This window comes from Miniopterus schreibersii, assembly GCF_964146895.1.
Source record: "Miniopterus schreibersii genome assembly, chromosome: 11".
Taxonomy (NCBI): domain Eukaryota; kingdom Metazoa; phylum Chordata; class Mammalia; order Chiroptera; family Miniopteridae; genus Miniopterus; species Miniopterus schreibersii.
Window position 1 is genome coordinate 26,528,899 of NC_138111.1, and position 20,784 is coordinate 26,549,682.

The 20,784-nt window shown below is 39.4% G+C and overlaps 1 protein-coding gene across 1 annotated transcript in view; it reads right to left on the bottom strand.

Moving 5' to 3' along the window:
• The window catches only part of MELK (maternal embryonic leucine zipper kinase), a 59,203-nt gene that overhangs the window by 12,259 nt on the left and 26,160 nt on the right, over window positions 1–20,784 (bottom strand). Inside the window, exons 9-13 of the mRNA XM_081150994.1 lie at window positions 17,876–17,944; window positions 16,339–16,437; window positions 12,846–12,932; window positions 5,026–5,154; window positions 1,287–1,409 (exon numbers count right to left, since the gene is read on the bottom strand). Coding sequence (XP_081007120.1) covers window positions 1,287–1,409; window positions 5,026–5,154; window positions 12,846–12,932; window positions 16,339–16,437; window positions 17,876–17,944 — 507 coding nt within the window. The remainder of the gene's footprint in view (window positions 1–1,286; window positions 1,410–5,025; window positions 5,155–12,845; window positions 12,933–16,338; window positions 16,438–17,875; window positions 17,945–20,784) is intronic.

Sequence of the window (20,784 nt, forward strand, 5' to 3'; positions counted from 1 at the left end):
TTTAGAAACTTTATTAAAGGCAATTAACTAGAAGCTAATAAATGGAGAGGCGTACTATGTTTATGGACAGGGGATTTAAGGGTCTAAATTGCAATTTTTCCCAATCTGAATCTTAAATTCAGTGTAATTTCAATTTTTTAAAAAATATATCTTTATTGATTTCAAAGAGAGGAAAGGAGAAGGAGAGAGAGACAGAAACGTCAATGATGAGAGAGTCATTGATCGGCTGCCTCCTGCAAGCCCCCGACTGGGGATTGAGCCCGCAACCCAGGCATGTGCCCTGACAGGGAATCGAACCCTGACCGCCTGGATCCCAGGTCCATGCTCAACTGCTGAGACACACCCGACTGGGCGTAATTTCAATTTTTGAGTATGTGAAGTTTGTCAAGATGATTCTAAAATGTGTATGGGAATGCAAAGAGGCAAGCATAAGAGGAAACTGGCCTACGGAAGAATGAGGAAATTGGTCACCCTGATAGAAGAGCTATTATAAAATTAAGATGTGTGGTACCTGCTGCTGTGTTTCACTGTGAAGGAAGGAGTACACTCTGTGTGGCCCCCTCAGAGAGTGGAAGAAAAATATTAACTGTACATCTAAAAGCTCAACAAACTCCAAGTAGGATAAAAAGATTTTCAAAAGGAGAGGAAAATATATCTTCCGGTGAAGATGCTGAGTTGGGGGAGAGGGAGTTGACTACAAAGGGGCCTGAGGGAATTTGGGGGCAACAGAACTGTTCTTGATTTTGGCTGTGGTTACACAACTGCATGTATTTGTCAAAACACAGAATTGTACACTGAAATAGCGTATTTAACTACATGTAAATTATACCTCATTAGAAAAAAGAGAGACAAGTAGTAAAGTGTTCCATAATGGAATCTTGGCTTTCTTCAACTTGGAAATAATGAGCATTCCATTCATTCATATTCCAATAATCTTTCATTAATGTTTTCTTTCTTTTTTTATTGATTTTAGAGACAGAGAGGAAGGGGGGGAGGGTGAGAGGGAGAGAGACAAAGAGAGAAACATCAATTTGTTGTTCCACTTATTTATGCAATCATTGGTTGATTCTCATATGTGCCCTGACCAGGATCGAACCCGAAACCTCAGTGTAGCGGTACGACACTCTAACCAACTGAACGACCAGCCCAGGACTCTCATTAATGCTTTCAGTGGTTTTAGGAATTCATTAAGTTTGCAAACACATACTAGATTGCATGCTAGAGCCTAGATGTTTTTATAACTGAGATAATATATTCTGCTTTAAGCAATAATAAAATTAACCAACCTGTGGTGTTTGGGGAGTAGCCACATCTGTTGACAAATTGTCTTCATACCATTCATAGTCTATTAATCCAGCCACATAATTTTCATCACTTGTGGACATATCTTCTAGACTCAGGTTCTTTGACTATTCAAAAATAGAAGCATCATAATTCAATTTTTAAAATAGTATATTCCCAGCACAGGGCAAGGCCCTGGAAGCAGAAACAAATGAGAGGGAGTGTACTGAAGAAGCTTACCATTCAGTACAGAAAACAGGAAGTAAAAAAATTTTAATTCAGATTATTAGATGGAGAATCTCTGACTCTCAAGCAACAAGTCTTGGAACTTTCTTATGTTTAGAGCATACTACTTAGCTTGTCATTACGAGATGATCACTAATGCCAGACAAATAACTCCTTTGAAAATCTACAAATAAAAAGCTCTGACAAAGTAGAAGATGGAAGGGAAACAACTTTGAAATACAGGTTTCTTAGTTGTAAGAACACACAGGGTAGTTAGCAATTTATACTAGGAATAAATTAGCCTTATGGACGATGTCCTGGGGACAGGATATTTGAGGTCCTGGGCTAATACCACCAGAGTCATTTCTTTTCCCTCATTCTTCCTGTCTATAAACTAAGGTTATACCAAATACTCCTTAAATTCTAAGACAATGGAGTGTGACTGGGTTTTTTATTTCTCCTTCCTTCCCTTGCCCTCAACACCTGGTTACCCTGGCCAAGCAATTTTACTTGAATTTCTTACACCTCATCTTCTTTTCCAGTCCCTCTGCCACTGTTCTCATCCAAGGAAAAAACTTCTCAGACTCAAACTATTCAAACACACAATACGGTCTCTGGTCTCTCAAGCAGGAATGACAGATTCTCCAGGACTGTCCATTGCCACTGACTAGCCCTAGCTGCATGGAGTGCTAGCTGAGAAAAATACTCCAGCTAAGTCCAGGCTCAGTGCGGGAAAGTGCGGTGCTGGATGAATGACGCTGTCATGGGTGTTACAGTAGAGTAACAGCACACACTTATCTGACTGGGCAATTCTATATACCACTGGGTGAATTATTTAAAATTACAGTCATATCAGTGTCATGTCTTGCTCAAAAATCCATGGTTCCCACTACCCAGAGCGTAAAGTCTAACCCCTGAGCCATGGGATTTCAAGGTTCTCTCCAATCTCTCACCCTCCCTTCCAGCTCACGGGCTCTCTGGCCCCCTCACTCTCCTCCTCCTTGAACTCATCATTTTGCCAAACAGGGCTAGTCACTGTCAATAGGATATATCAAGCACATATATCAAGCCTGAGCTTCTGCTAATTAATTACATCCGTCTTGCTCTGAATATTGTGCTCTTTTCCATTTTCCCAAACTTGACTGTGGGTCCAGTTTGGATCACGCATGGCGATCACTCCCATCCTCAAAAGCCCAGAGCACACCTCTAGCCCCTTTATCTGGCACTAATCATCCACTACAGCAATTTCAACTGGTGTGCGGCAAGAACTTTTAAAACATGCAGTACCTGACTATTTAGTCAGGGCCATTGACCTCTTTTCCCCTAGACTGTCAAAAAACTGACAGCAGCCAACTCAACAATACCAATCTGGTGTGGCTGAAGCAAAAGCATACCTTTTTTGTTTTTGTCAGATCGGCAAAAAATATATTTTTGGTGTGCCACAGCATTTTAGTAATTCATTTCTGTGCCACGAGATGAAAAAGGCTGAAAGTCGCTGATCTACTATATGTAGTGTAACAACTGTTAGAAACCAAGTACCACACTTCACAGAGATTTGTTTCCCAAAAGTGTAGCATGGGGCCTGAAAATGCTAATGATGTTGATGATGATGTGGTCTTTTGTGATTCTTGAATTAGATTGTATTGTTTTGCTGAAAGTTCCATCTACTGATTAACAGTTCAGGATTACTTACTTTCTTATAAACAAAACCCCAAGAAAAAAGGTGATCCGATCAAAGGGGGAAATAGTATGAAGAGGCTTATGTGGCTTGATTCAAGTCCCAATGTTTTGCATAAAGATCAGAAAAGAACCCAAAATCTGATTTCTACTACAGTTCTTGTCATTAAAATGTCTATATGGTATAAAAATTGATTCAATAATATGAATTGAATGCCCAAATAATTAAATTATTAGGTAAATGCTCATTAGATGGAAGTTGAGTAAATCTCTTCCCAGATCTTTTCCACTCCGATACTTTATGAATCATACAAACACATGAATTGAGACCAGCTCATCCAATGGCTTAGGAAAATGTCTCAGACCTCTAAACTGAGGTATCTTGAATTTAAAACTTTTGCTGAAGAGTTTATTCTAAGTACACAGTATCTATAGCCTTTCTGAGACGACCATGATCAGAAGCAAAGCTCATGCTTTTGTGTGCTCCTGTATCCACGTTGAGTCTGAGAGTTTAAAGAGTTTGGTGATGTGGACGGGATGGCTGATGGGCTGATCATAAAGCCCATGGATAAAAGATCTGCCTGGGCGTGGGGTATTCACCAGCCCAACAAAACTCTCCAAGAACAACACGGCAGAAAAACTATTCCAGGAATAAGGTTATCTCACTTCAGAGATTTCTTTACACAACAGACAACCTGCACTAACACTTTTTAGTTCTTAGTTTGGTCAAAGACCAACTGGGGAGGAAAGGAGAGAGACAAGTTAGGTCTGGAGTGGACATAAGACCAACTATATCTGCAGCACATAACTGATAAGTGACAAAAAGAGATCTAAATGAAGCATTAAAGGGAATTCAATAAAAAACCATAAAAGAGGGGCCTGCATTTTAACTTTTTTTTAGAGTTTTGAGACGTAAGGGGCGGAAAATCACTTTACCCACATAATCCTTTAGGCCATACTGGATTCCATAAAGAGGACCAACCATCTCTGAGAATAATAAAAGTACAGTTTCCTAGTGCTAAATCATTTAAACTACAACCTGAATTAAATCTGAGAGAAGATTAAATTACAAAGTTCCACACACAGCAGGCAAAGTATTTGGAAGAAAACAAGAGACTAATGTGAGCATTTAGGATGACATGGTCCAGACAGAAAAAGCTTCTCTGCTGTTCTAAATGTTCATAACAAAAGAAAGTGAGAAAAAGACAACAAAGTAGAAAAAAATAATTTGGTCACAACTAATTCATACAAAGAAGCTGAGCTGCATGAGCTATTGCTACTGCTCAACAAACAAAAACCTATGCCCTTAATATAAATGAGTGTCAAAACAGTCATTGAAATATTTCATGTCCTATAAAGTATACGTCCAATATTCATAGGCTTACTCCCAACAATTTTAAAAATTATCTACAGTTCAGCAATACTGTGTCCTTTAAAAGCACTTAAATGTACATAAATTATATAAATAAGCATACTAAAAATAGAACCTAAGGACACAGTAAAATATAAATTATATTATCTATAGATAGTAGACTTATAGATAAACTATTTTCCTTTAGCTTATCTGTGGCTTAAACTTTTTCTACAACAATCAGGAATTACTTTTGTAAAACACAGGGGGAGGGAGGATTTTTTTAAAAACTCCATGTTAACATTCAAAACTTTAGAGTTCAAGTTCAGAATTTCCCATTTTTCCCATCAAAAATATTTAAATCATAAATGTCTTGCCTCTGGCTCCTTGACACTAGCAAAGTTGACTTTCCCAGTGGTGTATCCACTCATGAACAGGGCGGGCACATGGCAAGAGCAGTAGGTGTTCACACAAAAGGTTCTAACATTTACCTTGACGTTTAACGGGGTATCACTGGCTTGTCCCCAGGAAAAAGGAGGAAGCCTTAAACGAACTGGTTTTCCCCGAGCCTTCTTGGCTAGAAGCAGAAGATACGTAGCTGTGAGATGATCATACTGCCACTGCAAGAAAAGAAAATCAAGTTGTTTAGAAGATTAAAGTTGTTTTTTGAAATAATGTTCCAGTTTAAATTTTTTTTCCTTGATGTAACAGACATTCAGAATTTAAACATTTTTTTAGCTTTACAAGGCATATCATGAAAAGCAGCAATCCCCTGCCCACACCCATTTCCACTCCCCAGAAAGAACCACTTTTAAACACTTCTGGCTGTTTTTTCTATATTCCTAAATTAATTGTTTATACAGCTTTAATTTTTTCTTCAGCTTCAGATACTATCTATAGACTTCCTACTGTGTAGAATTTAGCTCTACTATAATTCTTTTCTTCCCCACACATCTCTCCTTCCTGCATCCTGTTATAATTTTATCATTTTAGTAAATCAATATTTAGGTTATTATTATGTAAATACACAGTATTCACAACTAAGTTAAGGTAATGTACAAGTATTTAATTAGTACATCAACCAATAAGAACAAGGCCAAGAGGTGAGTCGGGTTCTAGGGACCCGTCATGCTAATAATTATCCTTTTAATGATAGATTTGAGGTGGGACTAGAGGGAGGTGCCTAGGGCTCATAGGAGATAACAGGAGAACAGGGAGGGCACTCTGGGTAGTGGTTACTTACCAATCAGTATATAAATATTAGTATCTTAACAACCAGTATGGCCACACTGGCTGAGTATCAGCTCTGCAGCTAAACCATACATGGAGCTATTCTTGCATTTCCTTCTTTTAGAACCTGTTTTTTCCTGAAGTTAAATCTTTTAAAGGCAGTTATTCCTCTAAGTCAACTCAACAGTCTCTGACACTCTTCACCTCCTCTTAACATGCTCACACATATCAACTAATCTGTCTCCTGCTCTGTCTCCCTTTTGGAGACATTCCTCTTGATGTCTGCATTTCACACTCCACTATGAACTGGCTTCTTTCTCAGCCTCCAACTCAACTGTTAGTCTTGGATCCTCTTTGCCTCTATCTTACAGTGTATCCCAATTCCCTAGATCCTAACTATTCCTCTATCTTTCTTTCTTTTTACTGATCTTAAAGAGAAGAATGGAGAGGGAGGGGGAGAGAAGGGAGAGAGAGGAACATCGATGTGAGAGAGAGACATCAATCGGTTATCTTCTGCTTGTGCCCTGACTGGGGATGGAACCCGAAACCCAGGTATGTGCCCTGACAGGGAATCAAACCAGCCACCTTCTGTTGTACAGCACGACACTCCAACAAACTGAGCCACACCGCCAGGGCCTAAGTATTTCTTTCTTGTTTACCTTCTTGTTCTGGTGGAACACATCCTCCAGTGTGTGGATGAATAGGAGGTAAGTTTTTTGAGAGCTTGTATGTCTGATAAATGACTGCATTCTATCCACACACTTGATTCTAGTTTGGCCAAGTACAGAATTCTAGGTTGATAATAATTTTCAGGTTTTGTTTGTTTGTTTTTTAAATATATCTTTACTTGATTTCAGAGAGAGGAAGGAAGAGGGAGAGAGAGATAGAAACATCAATAATAAGAGAGACATTGGTCGGCTGCCTCCTGCACGCCCCTCACTAGGGATCAAGCCCACAACCCGGGCATGTGCCCTGACCGGGAATCAAACCACAATCTCCTGGATCCTAGGTCAATGTTCAACCGCTGAGCCACACTGGGCCGGGCTAATTTTCAGTTTTGAAGACATAGTTTCATGGTCTTCTTGCTTCTAGTGTAGCTATGGAAAAATCTAAAGCCTCTCTGATTCCCAAGACTTTGTATATGATCTATTTTGGTTTTTGTCCCTGAAACTTTTGAATCTTCTTTTCCCCAGTTTTCTGAAGCTTCAATATAGCAGGCCCTTGTGTGGATCTAGTTTCATCATTTAGCTTAAGCCCTGGTTAAGCCCCTTTGTTCTCTGAAATTCTGTTCTGGAATATTTCTTCAATGGTTTCTTTCCCCTTTCTTCTGTTTTACCTTCTTGCAACTTACATTATTTGTATGGAGGACCTTTCTTTCCTCTTCTATTTGTGCATCTCTTTGTCTTTAGGTTCTGCTTTGGGAAGACTTCACATTAACTCCTTTTCAAACATTTCTTCTGGGTGTTTCATTTCTTTGGTCACATTTTAAGTTTCCAAGAGCTATTTCTTGAAACGTTCCTTTTTAGTCATCTTGTTCCCATTTCAGAAAGAAATAGCTTCTCTTATCTCTGAGAATATTAGTTACCATTTCTTAGTCATTTTCCCCACTTCCTGTTATCTGTTTTTTCCCGACCATCTTTACTTTTTCTTCCCTCTCCCTACCAACCCACGCCACTTGTTTTGAGCAGCGGCTTTCGTATTAGAGGTTTCCTCAAATATCTGGTGATCTTTGTCTGTCTCCGTTTAAAAGTGAAGAATTATAACACAGCTAACTAAAGGCTCTATGTGTAGTCTGGGGCTGCTTACCACCTTGGGGACTTTACTCGAAGGCACGTTTTCAACCAGTGTGCTGTAAGAATTTTTAAAACATGTGATACCTGACTGTTTAGTCAGGGGCACTGACCTCTTTTCCCTAAGATTGTCAAATAAAAAAATGACTACAGCCAACACAACAGCCCTCCAGTGTGAATGAATCAAAATTATACCTTTTTTTTAAGTCAGATCGGCAAAATATATATATTTTGGTGTGCCACAGAATTTTAGTAATTTGTTTATGTGTGCCACGAGATAAAAATGGTTGAAAATTGCTGCTTTCAGGTAAACAGAAAATCTGAACTCCCAACCATTGCTATAGTAGGTTTTTTTCTCTTGGCTTTTCCCTAGAGATGAATCTTCCAATATTTTCCCACCCCCACTACAAACAGGATAAAATCCTAGTTCCAGCTTCTCAGCGTTGAACAGTGAAGGGGGTTAGAGGCAGTGGCTCACTGTGCAGTGTTCAGCCTGTGTGTGTCCACGCAGCCTTTTCTCAATGGCTCATTGCCCCCATTCGAGCTGCGTCTGGTACTAGAGTGCCTCTTGTTCAAAGTCTCCAGTCTTCTGCTGGGGTGGGGAAGAGGTGGCTGTCATGCGGCCCGAGGTAGAAAAAGGGACCTGGGGTCTAACTGCTTCCAATACAGACTCTCAACCAATCTTCCTGGTTTCCACCCTGCTCACTTCCCTGATCCCAGAAGTTCCTGGCACCGCTGATCCCTGAGCCTTTCTGGAGCTCTGGCACCTAATCAATTTGTTTACTGCCCTTTCCCACTGCAGGCACTTAGGCTTTCAGCTTTCTCCAAAATGCTATGCCAGCGACCACTTATCTACTTTGTAACTTCCAAAATTTTAGTGACATGACTTTTGTCTCCGCTTTTATTCTCTTTATTGCGATTTTTTTTTTTGCCCTTTTATCCCTTTGTTATTTTAGTAAGATTTTAGGAAGTGTTGGATGCAAACATATTTGTTCAATCCAGTGTTTAACTGAAAATTTCTAAATAATGTACTCATAAGACTATGAGACTCTCTGCCCTGGAAAGTGTTAAATTTTAATAATACTGAATAATATTTCAATGCTGTGTATCTCCTCAAAGTACATGACCCAAAGAGGTCTACTACCAGTTCTGTTCTTCTTTTTTTTTTTTTAATATATCTTAACTGATTTCAGAGAGAGGAAAGGAGAGGGAGAGAGAGAGACAGAAACATCAATGATGAGAGAGTCATTGATCGGCTGCCTCCTGCACGCCCCGACTGGGGATCAAGCCCGCAACCCGGGCATGTGCCCTGACCGGGAATCAAACCCCGATCGCCTGGATCCTAGGCCAATGCTCAACCGCTGAGCCACGCCCGGCCAGGCAGTTCTGTTCTTATTAATAAATTTTACCAGTTAATATTTTAGATGGCCACAGTCATAGTATATGCTTTGAAATTTATACAATGGATCTAACCATCTAGTTGGAAAAGTATAAACTACTAAGATAAGTTAACACAGAATTTTTCCTTTAATCCAGACAGAGCAGGGGGAAGGAAGCACAGAGCAGGTTTCATGGAGAAAGTACTTAGGAACTGGGTGAAAACAATGTAGTTAGAATCACTCTCCACTTTCCAAAAACTGCATTAAAGATTTTTTACCACCTCCCACATGAATGGTCTCATCGATGAGAGCCACCTTTCTGAGAAAGATACCATAAACTAATTAGAGACAAGGGCTAAGAAACAAGTTCCCACTTGCTTATCAACAATGGCATGACCCAGGCATTGTAAACAACACCTGCACAGTGCCAAGAGTTTTAAATGGAGTTTCCTAAGCAAGCCTAGGAGTTTACAGCCATCCTCTAAGCCCTCTTTCCCTCTAGGCATAAAAAGCTTCCTTTTTATAACTTTTTTGCCATAGCCACTGCATATTACTCATTATGATAAGGTGCACAGGGGAGTTCTGTGTTGAATAACAGATAAATCAACACATTAGTTACGCTTTCAGGTGATGTCAATCCTCAAGTCTGACATAACCAATGTCTCCCTTATCTTTTAGACAGGTCCCTCTTTTGAAAGTAAAATGTCTGAAAGTAAAGCAATAGCTTTACCTGTTATAAAGAAAGTACCATTTCTAGAAAACTAAAAGCATTTTTAAACCCTGCCATTGTTCAGACGGAAGACCAAATATTAAAGAACTGCGCAGGCACCTGGGCTGAGGAAAAACAACTATTGGTACAGAGGGTTTGAAAAATTGAGGGGTCCTTCTCCTGACCTTGCTCCCAAGGCCTTCAATCTTTAAACTCCCACCACCAGAGCACACAGGCATTTGCACTGTAGGGGTGGGGTAAAGGGATGTCTTGGTCTGACTGATTCACATATGCACATGTGACTCTCAGTGAAGTTCCCCGAGCAGATGACTGGCAGCTCCCACAGTCCAGAGGAACTCGTAGCTGGGAGAATAGGGGAAAGAAAGGAAAGCAATGAGACGGGAGCTCTAGCCCCACTGCTGGGAATCTCAAGGGGGCTTCAATGAGACAGCTAAAATCAGGAGATGTATGGAACTCTGACTTCTGCATAGAAGAAGCAGTTTAAAAGTGCTTCTAATCAGTTGAATGTTTGGGCATAATACTGTTTTCTCTCTCCTTGAACAAAGATCAACAGCACCATGGCAGCACGGATCACACTAAACTGATCTCTCTCTGTCCTAACTGCTCCAGAAGTAAAGGCAGAGCTCTCAAGATACCAGAAAAATAAGAACACAGATGATCTCAAACCTGGTTTTCCTGAGGCTCTTTAAACTATAAAGTACTCAGGACCAAGGTGAATTCTCTGAGGCTACCTAGACCAGGATTTCTCAACCTCAACTCTACTGACATTTGACCTGGATAATTCTTTATTGTGAGGGGCTATTCTGTGCATCATAGGGTATTTAGCAGCATCCCCAACCTCCACCAGGAATGCCATTAGCATATACACAAACCCCAATTGTGACAACCAAAAATGTACCGAGGGGCAAAATCACTGTCAGTTGAGAAACAATGACATAGACCATGCTTTTCAAGCTTTAATGTACATATGAATCACTCAGGGATTTTATTAAGATGCAGATTCTGATTCTGTAGGTCTGAGGTGGGGTCCGAGATCCTGCATTTTCAATAAACACCAAGTGATGCTGACGCTGCTGGTCCTAGAGTATCCTTTGAACAGCAAGAATCTAGAGCAGTACTTCTCAACTCCTGGCTGCATAATGCAATCATTTGGGAAGCTCTAAAAAATTCTGATGCCTAGGCCACACCCCAGGCCATAATAATCTCTGAGGGTGGGACCAAGGCATCAGGGTTAAAGTTCCCAGGTGATTCCAATGTTCAGCCAAGGTTAAGGAGATGTATTCTATTCATCTCTAGGACTGGAAAATAAGTACAGACATAGACAGGCACTTAAGAATGAGGGAAGGGTATAAAAGAAGAGAAACAATTACTTTCCTCACAGCATTCTTGAACTTGGTCATTCCTGGCTCTCAGAATAACTGAGAAATTCAGAAATGTAATTCCAGAAAACAATCCCTACCATGCCTCATTTCTATTTTCTTTTCTGTATCAGAAGTAAAGAAGACAATTCCTAGTTCCATTTCACTTCTAAGTTTCAAAAATTGTACTTAGAGACCACATAAAGGATACTATTTTAAAGATTTTTTTTCAATGATTCTTGAAATTCTGAGTATGTTACTTTTAAGATTTAAATTTTTAAAGTTTGTGAATCTCATACCAAATTTTTTCTGGATAAAATGACATGATGTATAGGATTTGCTTTGAAATACCCAGCTGGAAAGTGCAGATGGGGGAGGGTGCTGGGATATACAGGATGTACCCAAAAAATGTATGCACACTTTATCAATTTTGATAAACACTGCCTTTATAATTATTCAATGTGTGTGTATACACTTTTTTGGGGACACCTTATAGATAAAATTGGCAAAACATTAATAGCTGTTGAAACTGGATGATCAGTACATGGAAGATCATTATTATTCCATTATTCTCTCCACTTTTGAAAATTTCTATAATAAAAATGTAAAAAGAAATTTTATGTCTCTGAAAAACAGATTTCTATTAAAGATCATCCCAAAGAAAAAGCCATGCAATTTTTTTAAAGTTGCTTATATGAAAACTTCACATTTTCATTATAAAAGACTAAGGACCTATATATCTTGCAGCAATTCCCAATTCTTGCCATTCCTTTTTATTCCATGAAAAAGTAAATTATCATTCTGTTTTCCAGACATCTCCAGAGCCTTTGCTTATTATGTCATTCAAATAATTCCTTTCTTTCTATCTCGTCCTCACTTAAAAGAACTGGGGCTTAGTAAAGTTTTGTCTAATAAAAAAAAAAAAAAAAGAAGTACTTAAGGCTTTTACCTTGCAAGTTAGAAAACAGAAGAAAAACAACAACAATACAACTCATAGGTGATGAAAAGACACAGAACTGAACTGAGAGAAAATTGGGAGCAATCCCAGCCCAGCATTTCCATCATACTCAGAGGCAGGTCCGAGTGCCTCTATCTCTGGGAAATATGGATTCTAGAGATTAAACATCTGAGAGAGTTAAAATGATCCAACACCAGAAATCATGATAATAATTTCAAGGTATTTGCTTCATCAGCTTAGGGGTGATGTGGTGCTACAGGGTTGTTTTTAGGTAAGAAGAAAACTTGTTTTGCGTTTACCTTAATTTCTACAGCAGAATCGTAATTCCATGTTAGAGAATTTAAAGTAGTCAAAATCAGAATTCTGTCAATTCCCTGGACTAGTTTGTTCTGTTTCTTAGTTTTCTCCACCATAATTCTCTTTAATCAATGCCATTTTTAAAAAGGCTATCCAGCAGACATTAAAAAAGAGTTGAGTGAAAATCACACATAAATACAAAATAAGTGCAATAGCCCTGGCCAGGTGGTTCAGTTGGTTGGAACGTTGTCCCGTATACCAAAAGGTTGCGGGTTCGATTCCCGGTCAGGGCACATACCTAAGTTGTGGGTTCCATCCCCGGTCGGGATGTGTACGGGAGGCAACTGATCCATGTTTCTCTCTCACATCAATGTCTCTCCCCGTCTCTGTCCCCACATCCCACTCTCTCCCCTCTTCCTCTCTCTCTAAAAACCAACAATAGTCAGTAAAATAGTTACACCCATGGTAAAATCATAGGTCTGACAAGCTACCCCATTTTTAATGTACTGACAAAATCAAGAACAATGAAATAAAAGGCATTACTCTCAAATTCATGCTGCATTTCTTACCAGTGAAACTAAATCCTCCATTGTCTGCCTGTTGTTTCTGTGATGCACAGAAAGTTCTGTTATACAGTCTTCATCAAGGTGAATAAGCTACAAAAAAATTTTTAAAACCTTTATTAACAAAGAAATTACAAAATACAGGGTGGGGCAAAAGTAGGTTTACAGTTGTGAGTACACGAAACACAGAGTTTATTCTGGTATTATTTATGATTGTGTTATTTTTCTATACAAACTGTAAACCTACATTTGTCCCACCTTTATTTGTTCTGAAATTTTAAAAGTATCATAATTACTTTGTAAAGTGAAACATCACTTTGTAAAAGCAACATGAGTTTGTAAAACTCCTGGGTAAGAATAATCATTCTCCACAATTTTTAAAGATATAAGCAGATGACAATGATTCAAGAAGATAAGCTCTTTGCCTGGCTGGGCATGGCTCAACAGTTGAGCGTCAACCTAGGATCCAGGAGATCGGGGTTCGATTCCTGGTCAGGGCACATGCCCGGGTTGCGGGCTCGATCCCCAGTCGGAGGCGTGCAGGAGGCAGCCGATCAATGACTCTCTCATCATTGATATTTCTATCTCTTGTCTCTCCCTCTCCCTTCCTCTCTCTGAAATCAATAAAGATATATTAAAAAAAAAAAAAAAAGAAAGGGCCTGAATGGTAAGGGGAGTTAATCATTAAAATGGTGGTTAAAGGAACTGGAAAAGAGAAAACCACTGAGCCACACCCGGCCGGGCCAGGCCCTTTCTTTCTATCACACAATCCAGGCTGTCACTGACCGTCAAGGTGAGGTTTACAGAACCAAACGTAATATGCCAAAAGAGGTTTGCCCAACACAAGGCAGAACAGTATCATGGAGTTCCCTTGTTCTGGGCAGCACACTTGTAACAAAGGGCTCAAGAGAAAGACATGCTGCCATCATGAAAAAAGAACAGTAGAGACAACAACCTGCATGACTGGCTGGTAGGAGGACAACCTCATGGACTACAGAGAATGCGGAGACCAAAAAGGAGCATACTCATGGTACTGTGAAGGCCTGACGTGCTAAGAGTAAGTTTTCGTTGGGTTGCCTTGACCTTGGCAGCTCCCAAAACTATAAATTCCCCCTTCAGGAAGGGCTCATCCTCAAAAGCCCAGACACTTTACCATCCAGTTAGGCACCTTCTTGTTAACATTATCACTGTTCAAACAAGAAAGGAAAGACTTCTGGGGTGCCCTCCAAGACCTTAAGTTACTCTCCTTTAAAAAAGAAAAAAAAGCACCCTTCTCTCTTTTCCATAGCCTTCCGCTCTGTACCTTTACCACAGGGTGTGTGTGGGAAAGAAGCGAAAGGTAGGAAGGAGGTGCTATTCTCTTTCCTGGGCCCCTAAATTAAAAAGAATGAAAAGAGTGGGGTGGACAAGACACCCAAGTCTGAAAATTATGGCTCAATACTTCGTTTTAAGTACTAAATTCCCAGCCACACATACTCAAGTTAAATTAAACACAAAAACGCATACCAAAACTAACCAATTATTTTGGATTATCTGTGCCTACTACAATTCCTGTTCAGCAGGGCAGAAAATAAAAGTGAATATAACTTCTAATTGATACAATACTTAGGTACTAGAGCTATGTGTGAAAATGATAGGAGACCATGCATAGAGTTACAGAATAGAATCTATACTCTAAATATCCAAGTAAATCTGAATTACTTTTATAGATCACTCTTGACAAAACCCAATACTGAAAGAGAAAAACAAAGACTTTGAAAAGCAAGAACAACCCCTTATACCTCTTCTGTATGTAAGCCATTTGATCCCTGCAACAGCTCTGAAAGGCAGGCAAGACAGATGAATAACATAGCATGTAAACGCACTCTGTAATCCCCATAACATAACCCGAACACGCAAGACATTAGAACGCCCATATTAGAGATGAGAAAGTGATGACTCAGAAAAGTTTGCACACTCTGCCCAAGACTGGTGTTTTCATTCCTAGCCAGGGTTTTTTCCTACTTCACCACAATGCCACCACTCCATGACTTTGCTCCAGTAGCTATTCAAACAGTGACCAGACAAGCACTGCTTATCACAAAGGCTTCGCTACACAGGATACAGGCCCTGAGGTTGAACTAGATGACCTATCAGGTTCATTACATTCTGCAGCCCTTTTGTCTGGGTTCAAATCTTGGTTCTATACTTACTAGTTGTTTGACCTTACCCTCAGTTGCTTCATCTGCTAAATGGGAACAATAACAGTTGTTCCCTACTTCAGAGGGTTGATATGAGGATTAAATGAGTTATAAGAGTTAAAAACATAAAGCCCATAGAATAGCACCTGACTCTTACAGGTACTGTCCTAAGGGCTATGGCTATATTACACTATAGTATAATATACAGAAAGTTCTTGCTATAATAGCATGCTATTCTGTTATAGTAAATATTCAATAAATATTAGCAATGGTTATACTAAGATATAAGAAAAATTATATACTCTTTTGGAATGCTCAACACTATGCATTTTACTTTATACTGTGCCTCAATTTAAAATAATTTTTCTTGTTGAAATCAGAGACTTTCTTCATTTTTGGCATCTGCTCCACTGCAAACAGTAGTGCATCCTATCCTATTAGAATCATGACTGAGGAGAGGCAAAGCCCTCCCACACATGGAGAGATGATGACCCCCAATGGCTGCACACAAGCATTTGCACCACCTACTCTCTCCACCTCACAACAGGCACTTCCTGATGCTCTGCTCAGATACCCGCACACTCTGCCATTCTTACGCTCTCAGTGTTGATAGCTGTTAGAATTAAGCTGCAGCGTTGATTGTATTTGCTCAATAGATACTAGCAATGTCATGGAGGGCCAAAGAGAATATAGAGAAAAGAAATGTTAGTAGCTGACAGTCATAAGAGAATCAGGAGGGATTTCAGCTCAGGCTGTGTGGCCATAACAGTGGGCAGACTAATGAGAAGGGGCTTACACAAGCACAGTCTATTTCTCCAAGACCAGATGGCCACAGAGAAGAGTATTTATATTTATTGGTGTGATTATCCCAGAAAGTAAATATCTCACAGCTCGTAAGTACTCTGGGAAGTAGACAGAACTGATTTAACCTACTTTTTACAGACGAATAAATAGCTTTAGTAAAGTTAAGTAACTTGCCCATGATTCCCAGAGCACTGGTGACAATCTTGACTACACATGAGAAGCACCTGGGAGCTTTAAAAATATCCATTGATGGTTCTGAGATGCGAGGCGCAGGCATCTTTTTAAAGGTCCCAGTGATTCTCATGCGCAGTCTGGGTTAATAACCACTCTCCTAAAGACAAACAGGCAAATATATCACGAGGTTGCAAGTCTCCCAAACACCAAAGTGACGAATAAGTCTATGAAGTACATTTTCTTTTATATTTAGACTACATGATTATAGGTTCTGAATCCAAACAAAGATCACACAATTATTATTATTATTTTTTATTTCTACTGCATTTCATTTTACTTACAGGATTCTTGCTTTGCCACTCAACAGGACAGTTGTAATCTTGCATGATCCAGGGATGGCTCAGTAGATTTTTCACAGAAATCCGTTTCTTTGGGTCCACCTAGTGGCCATTGAGAAGGAGCCAGAGATTAGCATTCCAAATGAAAAACAACTCTTTTCCTCCTGAGAACTCAAAATTCATCAGAACAGATGTAAACTTTATCATCACAAAAATGCTGTCAAAGACCTTAAAATGGCCTTGGAATAAATTCTTTTCAAAAGGCAACAGAAGCAAGAAAACTATAGCAACCAACATAGGCCTAGAAGATAAATGTTTAACAAACACGAACTTCATTGGTATGGACATTATTCATGAAGTTCAGTCAATCTATTGTATGATGTAATAGTCTTTTGCTGGAAAACCTATTCACAGGAAATATTCACCAATTTAATATTCAAGCAGCCACAATGCAGGGCATTCATACTGCATATGCAATCTCTACCTCCCGATGAGCTTACAACCACACAGAACAAGTTGAAAAGCACACCTTTCTTTTCCATTTGTAATTTTCAAATGTGAAGAGAGGAAAATTAATCAACAAAGATTAAGTTTTTTGGCGTTTAGAAGAAAGGATGAGGTGTTTTCAATCTCATTACAGAAATTTGGTGGTCTGGCCCTAGTCAAGGTAAGTCTAAGGTAAATTTTGAATAAAACGTGGAGATGCACTTAATAGATGGAGAAAATAGGAGATACCGTGAATACATAATAATGAAAAAAATTGCACTAATAAGGGACTCAGATTTTCAAAGTGCTTCCTATTAATCTCATTTTATCCTCATAACAATACATAGCAGTGAAGCCAGGCCAGAATCGCCATTTTATAGATCAGAACTAGGGTAGGTGGCAGGCATACTGACTGGTAGGGTGATACCTAGACCTCAGCATTCCTGTCTTTAACTCTCAGAAGCCATTCCACTAAATTAGGGGTTCTTGAAGTGTGTCCCAGCAGCATCAGTGTCATCTGGGAGCTTGTTAGAGGTGCAAATTCTTAGTCTTGCTCCAGATCTATTGACTCAGACACCTTCAGGGTGGTGCCCAGCGATCTGTATTTTAACAAGCCCATCTGACAATTGCAACACATGCTAACGTTTGAGAACCACTGCACTAGATCACAGGACCCCCTCCATTGTACATCAGCTCATTCAAGCATTTATTAAGTATCTACTACATATCTAATGTACAAGAGTGGGAGTAAGGAAACAGAAGATTGTGGAGCAAGAGCTGGTTAGAGAAAACAGACAATGCACAAGAAAAAGGAGGAAAAACCACATCAGCAAAGACATGCAATAGACGTTTAAAAGAAAATGCATTTGCAACAGAATTAAGAAAGCATCTAGTAGAGGATATTTGCACAGTAGACATAATGAATGCAATTTTTTAAACTAATAGATAAATGGTGCTGTCCTCCAAATACAGTAGTAACACAGACATGTTAAATTTGGGTCAAACAATTCCAATAGACTTCTATTACTTAAAAATACTAAGTAACAGAGTTTACCTGCAGCATTTGTTGAAGAAGCAGAATGCTACTGGAAGAGAGCCACTTAGGAACCTCATATTTCCCTCGCTACAAAAATAAACAAAGAAAACATTTAAGAGATTTAGGTTCAATCAGCCTTGACACAAATTTCTACGGTAACAAAATGCTGGAGGTTTACTTCCAAACCTGAAGACTTCAACCATTTATAAAATTTGGTAAACATTATTAATAACATAAGAAATCCATTTCTTGCTTTAAAGGAAAAAAAATCCAGTAAATTAAATACTATTATCACCTCTAAATTATCCACATATCAGAGAAGGACTAGAGTACAGAGACTGTAAAAGTGGAAAACATAAAGGTTATATAGGGCTTTGGAATCTGCAGTACTCATTGTAATCAATTTTGTATTGCTGAAGCAAATTTTAGTTTATAATCTTGGAACAATGATCAGTTGACAAAATGAGATAGCTTTTAGAAAATCTATTTGGTGGCAGGACATTGGCTGTGGTAAAAACTGGTCACAAATCATCCACAAGGCAGAATTCATAGTCATTGAGAGAAACTGATGAAAGCCACCTTCTAAGGCAAGTACCTTTTTGGGGAATGGAAGAGACTCAGAAGACAAATGTTTCTAATCTGGTATACTCAGGAAATTATAATCACCAAGTCATCAACTAAAAATAAGACCAGGGGCTTGCTAAACACTAACACGTAATAGAATACCTCTATGAAACCTGCCACACACCCGTTTCCCTATTCAGATGAAATGATATAATCATTTCTCTTAGCAGAGAACAAATTGTTTAATGATGCCAGGATAACAGGTTAATTATTTGAGCAAAATTAAGATCGAACTGTAATTCACAGTCCACACCAAAATTAATTCCACCCAGATTAAAGAGTTAAATGCAAATATAAAACCGTAAGAGTACTTAAAGAAAGCATGGATGGTTATTTTTAGAATCTTTCTAGACATAACAGCAAAACCAAAAACTATAAAGTCTAACACATGACAAAATAAAAAGCTGACATTTCTGTACAGCAAAACACCAATAACAAGGTTAATTAACAGCAAATTGGGGGGGGGGGGACCATTTCTACCCACATGACAAAAGATTAATACATTTCATCACATAAAAAGCTCTCACATATCATTAAGATTTCACCACCACCACAAACCTATTCTTCCCACATTCCCCCCACCCCACCACCACCACCTCATTCAGCAAATGGCAACTGCATTAGCAGGTGCTCTGTCCAAATACCTCGGTGTCATCTTTAGCTTCTCTTTCTCTCACATTTCACATCCAATCCATCAGGAAAATCTATTGGTTCTATGTTCAAAATATATCCAGAACCACTTGTCACTGCCTCCACATCATTAAACTCTCTCATCTGGCATACTATAAGAAGCTTGGAACTGGTCTTCCACTGTCCCCCACAGTCTAGTCTCCACTTACCACCACCAATGTTCTTTTCAGAATCTGGCCTGGGAGCACCCTTCTAGTTACTAGATGGGATGCTGCCTGATCTATGAATTACTTAATAAAGCCAATTAGATCTTTTTTAAAGCCCTGGCTGGTGTTGCTCAGTGGTTAGAGCCTCGGCCCGCACTCTGAAGGGTCTTGAGTTCGATTCCCGGTCAAGGACATGTACCCGGGTTGCGGGTTCAATCCCCACCCCCAGTCGGGGCACATGCGGGAAGGAACCAGCTGATGTTCTCTCTCACATCGATGTGTGGTTTTTTCAGTGTGGTTTTTTTTTCTTTTTTTTTTTAAATATATCTTTATTGATTTCAGAGAGAAGAAAGGAGAGGGAGAGAGAGAGAGAGAAACATCAATGATAAGAGAGTCATTGATCGGCTGCCTCCTGCACACCCCCTGCTGGGGATGGAGCCCGAAACCCAGGCATGTGCCCTGACCGGGAATCGAACCCCAATTACCTGGATCCTAGGTCGATACTCAACCACTGAGCCACACCCAGCCGAGCATGTGGGTGTTTTTTTTTCTCTTCTCTCTCTCTCTCTTTTCCCCTCCCTCCCTCCCACTCTATCGGAAAAGCAATGGAAAAAATATCCTCAGGTGAGGATTAACAAAAAAACAACAAAAAAATAGGGTCTGATCATGTCACTTCACTACTCAAAACTCTCCAATGTCTCCTTGTCTTGCTCAGAATGAAATCCAAATTCCTTACTCTGGCTCTAAGGCCCTCCCTGGTCTGTATCCCCACATCCAGCCCACTCCTTGCTACCTCTCAAATTCACCTCCTAACTCTCCCCTCACTCATTAAACATGTCAAACACAGTCCTGTCTTAAGGCCTTGCACTTTGTTCCCTCTGCCTATAATGCTTTCCCCAGATATCAACAGTTCTTGTGCCTTAATCTTCAGATCTCCACTTAAATATCAGTGGTATCAGGGAGGCCTCCCCTGACCACCTTTATAAATAGCATTCCCCGTCCTCTACCCCATCTATCATTCTCTACCTCCCTTTCATACCTACTTCTCTTTGTAGTACCATCCCCGCTTGTCAAATGCAATATTTGTTTATTTTCTGCCTCACTACATTAGAACATAAGCTCCTTAATCACAGGGATTTTGTCTGTGCTGTTCACCTAAACTGTCTGGCCCTAGTATGCAAAAGGTGCTCAATTAATATTTAATAAATGAAGGAACGGGATAAAAAAGCATACATTCCAAAAGAAAATGGGCAAATTGTCACAGGTAATGCCCAAAACAAGAATTTATAAATTGCCAATAAACATGAAAATGTTAAACTAATCTAATAATTAAAAAGTAATTAATTTAAACAAGAATATGATACCATCTGTTGTCTATCAAACTGACAAACTTTAAACAAAAATTACTCAGTACTAGTCAGAGTTCAGGGACAAGAGTGCCTATATATATACAACTAGAGAGCATAA